Source organism: Cuculus canorus, chromosome 27, assembly GCF_017976375.1.
Source record: "Cuculus canorus isolate bCucCan1 chromosome 27, bCucCan1.pri, whole genome shotgun sequence".
Lineage (NCBI taxonomy): Eukaryota > Metazoa > Chordata > Aves > Cuculiformes > Cuculidae > Cuculus > Cuculus canorus.
This window is the reverse complement of record NC_071427.1, coordinates 4,398,832-4,410,989: the sequence shown is the minus strand read 5'-3', so window position 1 is coordinate 4,410,989 and position 12,158 is coordinate 4,398,832. Positions and strand designations below refer to the sequence as shown.

General features: G+C 58.9%; 1 protein-coding gene across 2 annotated transcripts; it reads right to left on the bottom strand.

Moving 5' to 3' along the window:
* Nucleotides 1-1,118: 1,118 nt before the first annotated feature.
* TNFAIP8L1 (TNF alpha induced protein 8 like 1) lies at nt 1,119-9,255 on the bottom strand. Of its 2 annotated transcripts, none has more exons than XM_054050046.1 (2): nt 9,088-9,255; nt 1,119-3,148 (listed from the first exon to the last, which is right to left on the bottom strand). In XM_054050046.1, the coding sequence occupies exon 2, from the start codon at nt 3,144-3,146 to the stop codon at nt 2,586-2,588; it is 561 nt and encodes a 186-aa protein (XP_053906021.1). In that variant the 5' UTR covers nt 3,147-3,148; nt 9,088-9,255; the 3' UTR covers nt 1,119-2,585. The 2 variants fall into 2 exon arrangements, with proteins under 2 accessions (XP_053906021.1, XP_053906022.1); XM_054050047.1 differs by lacking the exon at nt 9,088-9,255 and adding an exon at nt 5,841-6,148.
* Nucleotides 9,256-12,158: the final 2,903 nt, after the last annotated feature.

Below are 12,158 nucleotides of genomic sequence, written 5' to 3'. Positions count from 1 at the left end.
TCTGCTCTGACTCCTGTCTTCTCCAACTGGATGCCCAGAGAGCAGTGCAGCCTTCACGGTTTGCTTGGCCAGGATGAGCCAAGATGTCAGATGGGAGGTTGGAGGCTGCAGAGGGTTTTTAGGGGTGCTGCCCCCCCAGGAGGAGTCCTCACACCTGAGAACATGGCACTCGCTGTGAGTTTGCATAACCCAACGCTGTTGTGGTGGATGCTTTGCCCAGAGGTGATGCCCAAATGATGGCTGTGCTGGTTGGTAGCTGCTGCTTTGCCCGTTTTGGGAAAGTTTCCTGGGTTTTGGTAGTGTGGGAGTGCTACGCATTGGGGTTTTCACAACATCTGTTTTCTAGGCTATTCCTGGATATTTCTCTCTGCTCTGTGTCTCCCTCTGGATCTGCAGTTGGGAACCAGACCCAAAGGGAGCTGAAGGGACTCAGGCAGGGCTGAGATGGAAATCCCAGGCCATCCATTGGCACTTGTAGCAGTAAGTGCACTCTCCAGGGCTTCCTGGGACAAAAAGGCCGGAGTTTGGGAGCAAGGTGGGTCTTTGCTGTGGGGTGTGGGGGAAAAGTTTCTTAGTAGACACTTGAATGTGAAGGAAAGCTTGTGCCAGGCACCGGAGAGTGAAGTGTGGTCCTAGGATGTGAGACCTTGGGGACAAAGGGAACAGTCAGGAATCCGGGCTCATCTGAGCAGAGATGTTTCATGCAATTAAGGAGCATCTTGCAGCTGGTGTCGACACACCTTGAGAACAGCGATGCGTTTCTGGCTGTCAGCGCAGCAGCTGCTGCCACCGAATCCATCAGCCCCCGTTCCGCTCTGCTGGGTCTCTGCATCTGCCCATAACTCCACCGAGCTGTTTCCAGCTCCTCTTCTGCACATACCTGACAGCTGCCATGAGCCCAGGGGGGGACAGGAACGGCTGCTCTCAAATGCCACACGCCAAAGGCCAGCTGCACCCTGCCCTGCCGGCAGGAACAGCCCCTCAGTGGATCTTAGCTGTGTTCTCCATGCAGACCTGTAAATGCGCTTTACCCTCCACCCCGAGGTGTGCTGTGCTATAAATTAGCTGTGCTAGTTGGAGCCAGGGCTGTGAAATGACAGAGATAGAGGCTTTATTTCTTTCTTTCCAAATCTTTAAGGCTGAAAGTTATCAGTGCCTCGAGCCAGCGGTGGAAAGGGAACAACCAATGGAGCCGCTCTCTGCCCACAAGCATTGGCAGCCTCCTGTGCCTGGAGACATCCCATGGAACACGAGGCACAAGAAGGTCATGGAGATAAGGCCAGCTGAGATTGTACGGCGTTTTGTATGTTAAAAGGGCAATTTTTGGTGTTCAAAGCCGAGATCAGCCTGTTGGAAGCAGGCCACGGCTGGTGCATCCATGTTCTGGGAGCGCAATGCTTTTACAAGACGCCGGCATTGAATTCAGCAGCTTGCTCGCTGCCGTCAGGGCTGTGCTTAAAGCTCCCGCTATGCGACGTGGGGATGCAGAGGAGCGCGGGTGGGTGCAGGATTTTCCCCCTGGGATCCCAGACCCTCACTGTTGCTTTTGCACCACGTCTCCTCCCATCAGCTCAGCCCGGAGCTGCTGTGCCAAGGAGCAGAGCCAGCCTGGCCGGCAGCAGCGCTGGGAACAGAGTGGAAACGCCAGGCTGCAGAGAGCAACCACCATTTAAAAGACAAAACCAGCTGCCCCCAGCACCCGTTTTATTGCCCTAAGCTGCCTTTTTACCAACTGCATGGAGCGCCCACGCCAGACAGGTGAGTTTATTTAAATAACTCATCAGGGCTACACAGTTTGCTAAAAAAAATAACACCCATAACTCGGTCGAGGACACAGAAAAAGGATGAAATCCTAGGATGAGCTTTGGACAACCACCGAGGAAGGTGTCGGAGCCATCACAGTGGTACTGTTGCGGGAGGCTGGTGGGGGGGATTGGGGCTTGGATGAATGGATGTCCTTCCAGCTCCCAACCTGCCCTGAGGAACAGCTGCTCGCCAGGGCAAAGTTGGATCCTTCTCTCTTTTAAGAGGCCAAAGCCCATTCTGGCTTGCTTTCTATCTTGGGTAGCAAAAGTCTGGCCCACAATTTGTTCCCACGATGTTGTGGAGCTGCTGAAAGGCAACCACAGGGCTCCACAGCCCTCCGGTAAGAGAGTCTCCCAGCTGTTCATCCAAGCACCTGCCCACCCGCTCAGAGACACCTTAGAGGCATTACACACCCCAAGTCTTTGGTTTGGTTTCCCCCAGGAGGGTTACGACAGAGTTCAAGGTGAGGGGGTCCTTGGACTCTGAGTTAAGAGCACTTGGTGGGCAAAGGAAATCAAACTGTACAGCAGGAGCCCAGAAGACAAGGATCACCTTGAAAGGGCTCAGCCCAGTGCAGGGGGGGTTTGCAGACCCTGGGCAAGGGTTAGACAAAGTCAAGAGGTCCAGTCTTTTGTAGAAATGAGGAGAAAATGAGTTAGCGCTACAGAGGAGAAGAGGACATCAAGCCTGGTGAGGGTCAAAACACGCAGATGTCCTGTCCTCGGTCCCACAGGAGGCAGGGTCCGGCAGTTGCTGCCGATGGCCCATCTTGGCGAGCTTCATATGTTGTCCTCCTCCAGCATCTTGTTCACCCCTTCGCAGATCCTCTTCAGGTGGGTGCAGTAGGGCTCAGACGGCCCATAGAGAGCTGAGAGGAACTCGTAGTCCGCAAAGTGATTGAAGACGTGGTTGATGCGAGAGTGGGATTTGGCTGTCAGGTGGCCGTTGACAGCCTGGTGCAGCAGATCCCGGCACTCCGTCAGCACACTCGACATGACCCTGCGGTCGAAGGTGAAGTCTATCTGGTGGAAGCTGACAGCTGTCATGGCCAAGGTATGCACCTTCTTGCGGAAGCGCTCCATCACCAGCAGCTCCTCAGCATTGAACTGCCCGTTGCGGTAGAGCATGCCCAACTTCATGACGATCTTGATGAGGTTTTTAATGATCTTCTGGGCCTCTTTGCGGTTGTGGGTGTACTCCTTGGTGGCTCGGTATAGCTCGTCCAAGATCTCACTGCTGGTGTCGTCAATGAAGACGTTGGCGATGGTCTTGGTAGCCATTTTACTCAAGAGCTTCTTCTGGGCCTGCAGGGCCAAGTTCTTGGTGCTGAAGGTGTCCATCTCTGCATGGGGAAGAGGCACAGACATGGTTCAGTCCACGCCCTGGATCAGACCCCATCCCTTCTCCTCCCTATCCAGGCTTTTGGGAGGAGAAAGAGCATCTCAGGCCAGCAGCAAGAGATGCTCCTGGAGCCCAGGGCAGGCAAGAGCTGAGCTCACACCCCAGGTTTTGTTGGCATGAGTTACACGGTGTTCCCACCTTCCTTCCCCGAGCTTTGGGGAGAATCTAAAGGCTGATGGGCAGTGTCAGAGGCGAATAAAGTCTCCCTACCTGAGCATCGCCCACGAACGTATAACCCCGTCTCCCTCCTGGCCGGCGCCGCCCTCCTCCCAGTGCAGGAAGGACTCTTGCCCCATCATTTTAACATTTTTCTTCCTTAAAACCTGACTCACTTCCTGCAGGGTGAGCTGGGGAGAACCCAGGTGAGGGCTGAGTCACCCATCGCAGCCGGCACAGCCGCGGCGCCGGTGCACAGCCCAGCGCCCACCAGGGTCGGCACGGTTTGCTGCACCCACCGATGCGTCCCGTGGCCCTGCTGGAGCTCGCACTCATTCTGCCACTGGCTGAGCTTCCTCCGGAGCCGGCACAGGCGTTACACAATTTGGCAAGCCAGAAATCTCCCCCTGCTCCCCTGTCGCCTGCTTCACCGCGCTCCAGCAGGACTCAAATCAGTCATCTCGGGCAGATTACGGCTCTAAAATCTGCTGTGAATGACTAAACCACCACCGACCCTGGAGATGCATCTTGCCCTGGGAAATCGCGGAGCTGCAAATCACAGGGAGGCGAAAGCAGCAGGATAACAACCGGCTCCCGCGCCGGGATGGATGGGCAGAGGTGGGGGCTGCTTATGCAAGAGCCTGCACATGGCACGGTCAGCCCGGCAAAGCGGGAGCGGGATGGAATCGCGCTATAAATACATCGCCAGGGAGAGGAGAGGAGCTATTTAAGCTGAAGGATGCTGCTGGTGTGAGAATGGATGGGGATAAATTGGTCACAGATATGGAGAGGAAAGGAGGGGGCCTCATCTACAGCCCTGTTGAATATCCGAGAGCAGAACCAAGTCCGTCCGCATCACGGGCAGCCCTGTGGACCCACAGGCCTAGCCACCATCCAGCCCCAGACCCTCTCCGGGGGTCCTTGATCCTGCTCCTGCTGCCACGGAGCACGTAGAATCATAGAATAGTTTGGGTTGGAAGGGACCTTAAAGCCCATCCAGTTCCAACCCCCCCTGCCATGGGCAGGGACACCTCCCACTGGATCAGGGGCTCCAAGGCCCATCCAACCTGGCCTTGAACACCTCCAGGGATGGGGCAGCCACCACTGCTCTGGGCAACCTGGGCCAGGGCCTCCCCACTCTCACAGGGAAGAAATTCCTCCTTCTGTCCAGTCTAACTCTGCCCCTCTCCAGTTTACACCCATTGCCCCTCATCCTGTCACCACAAACCTTTGGGAACAGCCCCTCCTCAGCTTTCCTGGAGCCCCTTCAGGCACTGGAAGCTGCTCTAAGGTCTCCTGGGAGCCTTCTCCTCTCCAGGCTGAACAACCCCAACTCTCTCAGCCTGTCCTCGTACAGGAGGTGCTTCAGCCCTCGGATCATCTTTGTAGCCTCCTCTGGACCCGTTCCAACAGCTCCATCTCCTTCTTATGCTGAGGCTTCCAGAACTGGACCCAATCCTCCAGCTGAGGTCTCCCCAGAGAGGAGCCGGGCTCTGAAGCCCAGAATATGGGGTGTGGACACCCCACGTGCTGTCCTGCTCACCCGATGGTGCCCAAGGTCCCGTCTGCCCACAGCCGGTTGTGCAAGGGCACCGGGACAAGCTGAGCTCCGGCTTCCCAGGCATCACGGAGCGGCGGTGCCCGAGCCCCGGGGCAGCGGAGGCTCTGCCAGGGCATGAGTTAAGCAGGTGGTAACGGAGCCACCGTCGCCGCATGAGCAGCCGCACGCGGTGTTATTTACAGCCCTTAGGAAACACAGAGGTTTGTAAGCATTTCCTCCGATGTGAAAACATCGATTTTTGCCAGCGTGAGCTTCGAGCTGAGGCTTTTGCGCTTAATTAAGACAGAAATGGCAAAGCAGAGGCTGAATGTCGACCACCCAGTGCACGAGATGCTGCCGGAACCGAGCGCAGAGGGATGGGCAGGGGAAGTACGGCTCCATCTTCTCTCTCCTGGCTGCAAGAAGCACCCTCTCTGCCCGCCGCAGGCAGCCTCTTCCGGAAGGAGCGGGACTTTTCTTTTTTCCTGGAATTCCCCTCTTTGGTATCCCGCGGCGGTTGGTATCCAGGGCTCCCTGCCAGGAGCCGTGCCCGGATAAACAGAAATTCCCACGCCTGAGCTCTCCGTTGGGTGACCGCAAAAAAAAAAAGCGAGTGCAAACTCAACCTATGGATCCCATAAAAAACAGGAACCGCTGGATCGCGTGAGCTGCCCCGCACGCCCACAGCTCCCAATTAACGACTGTAATAACAGATCAACCCTCTGCTCCCGGCACTGAATAACTTCCAGGTGCCTCAACAGCCCTCTCCTCCTGCCGCGAACTGGGGAGGTGAGCATCGCTCATAGGGGAAACTGAGGCACAAAGAGGTATAAGGGGATCTTTCCTGGACCCTAAAAACATGACCTGCTCCCCATCCTGCACCCACGCGCTGCCTCGCAGGCCGCTCGCTGCAAACACCAAAGAAACTCAAGCTCACCTCCCGGCACGTTCGCTGCTGCTCAGCACCGGCTCGGTGAACCCAGCGCCCTCTGCACCGTGTTCTGTCTCACCAGGACCTGCTGAGTCAGCACCAACCAGGAGATTTCATCAGAACGAGCCGTTTTCCTGCCGGGAATGGCCTCGCGACCCCATTGTTCACGGAGGGGCTGCGATCGGTGCGCGGAAGAGGCAAAGCCTTGCCCTGAGAAGCAAACTGAAGACTGAAATAAACCACCCCGTTTCCTTCCTGTCACTGAAGTTTCCAGCCTTGCTTAGGGTTTGTTTTTTTCCTCCCCTCTTCTTTTTTAATGAAAACGCCCTCAAAACCCGATTTCTTCTACGGAAAAAGAGCAAAAAGAGGGCGTTGCTATCTCTGGGTCCTTCCCTACTCCGGAAGAGCGCGGTGGGACTGTGGTCCCAGTGGTGGCTTTGGGACAGTCACAGCCCTTTTCTGGGGGGTTTCCACCCATTTTGCAGGTTTGGAAGGGGGGGGGCTGCACCCCTGGGTGGTGGTACGAGGGCTCAGCCCAAGGCTGGAGCATCTGGATGTTCTACACGTGGTTGGGATGTGGTGACACAACCAAGTCCTTGCCATGAGCTCCAATGGAGATGGACAGGCGGCAGCGCCCGGGCACGGCAGCACCACAACCACACAGCCGCAGGGCTGGGAGTCAGGGGCCAAATCCAGCGCTGGCAGAGCTCCACCGGCCACGAGCAGCTCATCCAACACCCGGCTGCCACCACAGCCCTCATCCCACAGGGAAACCCATCAAACATCTATCCCAGAGCGGGCACAAGCGAGAGCAGAGTCTGACCCTCATATTAAAAAGCATCCCCCATCCGCAGAGGGAGAAACACAATCCCCATCGTCCTGCCAGCACCCAGCGCCGGTGGTGCTGGCACGTGCCAAGGCAGAGCCGCTGTGGGAGCCCCCGACAGGAGCTCGTTTACAGCAGAGGGGCCGAATCCGGCAGTAACACCATCTGGGGTTATTCCCACCTATCCCAAAGACCCCTCACCCCCCCATCATCCCCATCACCTGGTACCCACCGGCAGCTCCGTGGGTTCGTGCCCCCCACGCTGCCTCTCAGTTCCCTCAGCTGTAGGTTGAATATTTCATGTAGGAAAGCAAAAGCTCTTCAATAATTCATGGGGCAGCACAGAGCAGGAGCGCGGCGCAAGGGGAGGGCTCTGAGAGCAGAGGTACCTCCACCTCCTCTTCCTCACCAGGGCCATATGAACGAGCTCCACGCTCTCCATCCTGCTGCAAGTTTCCTTTGACACAGAAGCATCAGCTCCTCGGCCGGGGCCAAAGCAAATATTTAATGGAGATCTTCCCGGCTTTCCCTCCATCCCATGTGCTGCTCCAGAAAACACCCCTGCTCTGCATCCCAGCATCCCGAATCCTCAGCCATACGCCGGGAGGTGGATGGGATTGCACTGCTCCACTCTCCATCCCCCGGCATCGCTTTCCACCAGCTCTCTATGCCACCAACCTCTATTAATTAATTAAACCCTGCCGCCGCGCTGGATTACACGAGAGTGGTGGTACGGTGCGGGGCTGTAACCGGAGAACCTGACTGCTGTCACCAGCCCGTCCCCCACCATCCGTGACCCCTTCAGCTTCCAGATCCCATTTTACCCCTGCTGGGATGGCAAGGGAGAAGGAAGGAGCCACGACGCCTTTTGCAACAGCCGTCGCTCGCACGTTGCCATGGGTGCAAACAGCACCAAGAGCCGCCAGGTCCGGCGCGTGTGTGCCGAGCAGGGTGAGGCCGGCGAGGAAGCCACTGAGCAAACACCTCAGCTGAGGGAAAACTCATTTCTTGGCAAGGATGACAAAAGCTGCAGCTCCTGGCAGCCGGCTACACCGACCGGAGCGGGAGCGAGGATGCTGCGCGGAGCGCTGGCATCGCCTCGGCCAGCACCGCATGGCACATCTTGCTCAGCTCAGCCCTGGCACTTGTGCCAATGCTGCTGCCAAGCACTCAGCCACATCCCTGTCATCGTCCCCACCATATCCGGCACCTGAACTCCTTTATCCCATAATCTCTTTCCCGCAGGCGCCCGCGCTGGGGCTGCGAATGCCTTCACCTGCGGGAAGGAGCAGGAGCTGCTGTAGTTTCTCCTTCGCACCAACGCCTGGGAACGAATCTGCCCCAGCAGCTCCGACGTGTCCGTGCAAGGAGCCGGGCGGCCGATGCGAAGGGGCTCTGGCAATGCCAATCCCGGGCGTGGGTGGTGAATCCTGCCGGTACGTTCCAGTTGCCGGCACCGCGTGGGAACAGGATCCCGGCTCACGGAGGGGTGCCAGCCATGGGGATCGGGGGGCAAGGGGGGCACCCCTGGGGCAATGCCGGGCTGCCGCTCGGGATGGGGCAGCGAATCCGGCACTGAATCAAGGAATGCCCCTGGGATTACGGTGCCTGCCAGGGGAGGCAGCTGCAGCGCGGCGAGGAGGAAGAGGAGGAGGAAGGGGGGTTATTTTGGAGCATCTGTCTCGCCTTCCATTTCCTCCTTTTCTTTATCGGGTTCTACCAAGCTGCTCTCTCCGGCACAACTTCCCTTCTCCTTTGCTCGGAGCGGCCGGAGGCTCAGGAGACTCATGGGGAAGTGGAAAACAGAGCTGGGGAGGGGGAACAGAGACCAAACCACCGTCTGTCTGTCCGTCTGTCAGTCCCGCAGCGGGGCCTTGGTGCACCACACGCTTCCTGCCCAGGGGATGGTGAGGACAAAGCTGCTCTGGGACGGGAGGAAAGCTCTGCGGGACAATTCAGATCCGCTGCTGGGTTTGGGGTCAGCAAAGAACATTTATGGCCCAAATCCCTCCCCAGTCCAATAAAGCCTTGGTTGGCGAGAGTTGGGAAGCTTTACACCCAACTCTGTTGCTCCAGGTGGGGATTCGGCCTCGACAAAAGGACTCCTCTTCCCGGGAATGGAGGAATTCCATCATTCCAGTGGGAGGTGTCCCTGCCCATGGCAGGGGGGTCGAACTGGATGGGCTTTAAGGTCCTTTCCAACCCAAACTGTTGTATGGATCTCTGATTCCGCCCTCTGGGACGGGCGATGCTCGAAGCTGAGCTCCGCCAGGAGGTGCCCAGCGCTGGGAGGTTGGAACCGGATGGTCCCTTCCAACCCAAACTATTCTACGATTCTACGAATCTCTGAGCTCCCGTGACCCCCCCGGTACCGGCAGCGCCCCCAGGTTCCCCCCCCCACACCCCTTTTCCCGGTGCTTTACCCACCTGGGGAAACTGAGGCACGGCAGGGGCCGCGCCCCCCCCGCCGCTCTGGCCCTGGAGGCTCCCGCTCGGGGTCCCGGTGACACGGGGGGGGGCGCTCGGTGCGAACGGCTCCGCGGAGCACGACCGGCCCCAGCGGCGGCTCCGAGCGCCGGGGCTGCCCGGGCGGGGCGGGCGGCGCCCAATGGGGGCGCGGCGCTTGCTACGAAGCCGCCAATGGGAGCGCGCGGGGGCCGGGACCGGGGGACGGTCCCGTTAGCGGGAGTCGGTGCCGCTACGGGGGGCCGGGATGGTCCCGTTACCGGGAATCGGTCCCGTTACCGGGAATCGGTGCCGTTACCGGGAATCGGTGCCGTTACCGGAGCCGGGATGGTCCCGTTACCGGGAATCGGTACCGTTACCGGGCCGGGATGGTCCGGTTACCAGGAATCGGTACCGTTAACGGGCTGGTATGGTCCCGTTACCGGGAATCGGTGCCGTTACCGGGCTGGTATGGTCCCGTTACCGGGAATCGATGCCGTTACCGGGCCAGGATGGTCCCGTTACCGGGAATCGGTGCCGCTACTGGGGGCAGGGATGGTCCCGTTACCGGGAATCGGTACCATTACCGGGCCAGGATGGTCCCGTTAACTGGAATCGGTGTTGTTACCGGAGCTGGGCTGGTTTCTTTACCGGGAATCGGTGCCGTTACCGGGCCGGGATGGTCTCGTTACCGGGAATCGGTGTTGTTACCGGGCTGGGATGCTCCCGTTACCGGGAATCGGTGTTGTTACCGGGCCGGGATGGTCCCGTTACCGGGAATCGGTACCGTTACTGGACCCGTGCTGGTTTCTTTACCGGGACTCGGTGCCATTACCGGGACTCGGTGCCATTACCGGGGGCCGGACTCGCCTCGTTACCGGGAACCGGTCCCATTACCAAGCGTCTTGCCGGTCCCGTTACTGGGGGTCAGGATGCTCCGTTACCAGGACCTGGTGCCGTTACCGAGGGTGGGTCCCGTCACCGGGAGCCGATCCCGTTACTGGATGCTAGACTGGTCCCGTTACCGAGAACCGGTGCTGTTAAGGGAGACCAAGCCGGTGTCCCCCCCCTCTCCCGGGGGCCTCCATGGCTCCGGGCTCAGCTCCGCCGGGGGGGGTCTCACCCTGCCGGGACCCCGCGGTGCCCTCCCCGCGCCCCCCGGCACTGGGGCTGCAGGAGCATCGCGCCCTTTCTCCCCCTCCTCCGCCTCCTTCTCCCCCATCTGAGCCCCCTCGTCCCCCTCTGTCTCACCCGTCCCCGTCTCCCCCTCGTCCCCCACTTTACCCCTTCTCCCTTTCTCCACCCTTTACCCCTTCTTTAACCCCCTTTTCCCCTCGTCCCCTTCTCCCCCCTTATCCCCCCCTTTACTCCCCTTTTCCCCTCATCCCCTTCTTTCCCCCTTTACACCCCTTTTCCCTTCATCCCCTTCTCCGCCCTCATCCCTCCATTTACCCCCTTTTCCCCCTTCCCCCCCTCATCCCCTTCTCCCCCTCGTCCCCTCTTTCCCCCTTCTCCCTTTCTCCTCCCTTTACCCCTTCTTTATCCCCCTTTTCCCCTCGTCTCCTTCTCCCCCCTTGCCCCCCCATCCCTTTACTCCTCTTTTCCCCTCATCCCCTTCTTCCCCACTTTTCCCTTTATCCCCTTCTCATCCCTCCGTTTACCCCCTTCCCCCCCTCATCCCCTTCCCCCCCTCTGTCCCCCCTCATCCCCCCCTCTCTACTCCTTCCAGCAGGACGGAGCCACCGCTCTGGATCCTGATCCCGAAAAGGTGACATTAAACAGATTAAAGGTGGGATTTAGAACGGATTAAAGTCTCCGTTAACCACATCCCTGACTTGAATCTTGGTCTCACGCAGCAGCTGGGAAGTGAACCTCAGCCCCCCCAGAGCCTCTGCTCCATCCCCAATCCTGGTGTTCCCCCACCCCACGGCGATGCCCGGCACCCCTAGCCCTGACCCCCCCATTCCTGCCGGCACCCGGGATGCCAGAGCACCTATTGCCGCTCTCCCCAACAGTTGTGGCATCAACCTGCCTGGCATAAACCACCCTCCCAGGCTCATCTGTTCCTGGTGGCCACTTGCAGCCATCAGAGACGAGAAGTTAGCCAAGAACAGGGTGGCACCGGCCACGAGGTGAGGGGATGGTGATGGATTGGGGAGAGGCACTGAACGGAGCACCACCAGAATGTGGTGGCTTCCGACTGGTTCTGATTGGCACCTGGCACTTTGTCCCCATCACTACCTGGTCCTTGGAGAAGAAAAAGCTCCGAGGAGATCTTAGAGTGACCTTCCAGTACCTGAAGGGGCTCCAGGAAAGCTGAGGAGGGACTGTTCCCAAAGGTTTGTGGGGACAGGATGAGGGGCAATGGGTGTAAACTGGAGAGGGGCAGAGTTAGACTGGACAGAAGGAGGAATTTCTTCCCTATGAGAGTGGGGAGGCCCTGGCCCAGGTTGCCCAGGGAAGCTGTGGCTGCCCCATTCCTGGAGGGGTTCCAGGCCAGGTTGGATGGGGCTTGGAGCCCCTGATCCAGTGGGAGGTGTCCCTGCCCAGGGCTGGGGGGGTGGAATTAGATGATCTTTAAGGTCTCTTCCAACCCAAACTACTCCCTGATTCTATGTCCCTATCACTACCCTACTGCTGCCCTGTTCTGCATCCTCATTCTTAGCCCATCCTGTGTCCCCATCCCTAACCCTGTTCTCCACCCCACCCCCCATCACTGTCCCATCCCATGCTCCCACCGCTGGAGCATCCCTGCAGCCCCGCTGCTGTGCCCACCCCCCTCAGGCTGTTGCTGAAGGTGACAGGAGGGGCTGAGCACCCTGGTCCCCCAGCACACCCCCAGCTTGTCCAGCGCACAGACCCCAAATTCTCATCTCCAGCCCCTCCCTGAGAATGTTTCAATGATTGTCCCTGCATTGCACAGCTCTCCACCTCCCCCCCAGCCCCAGGGATGGACCCCAAACAGAATCACAGAATCACAGAATCCCCAGGTTGGAAAGGACCCACTGGATCATCGAGTCCAACCATTCCTAACACTCCCTAAACCATGTCCC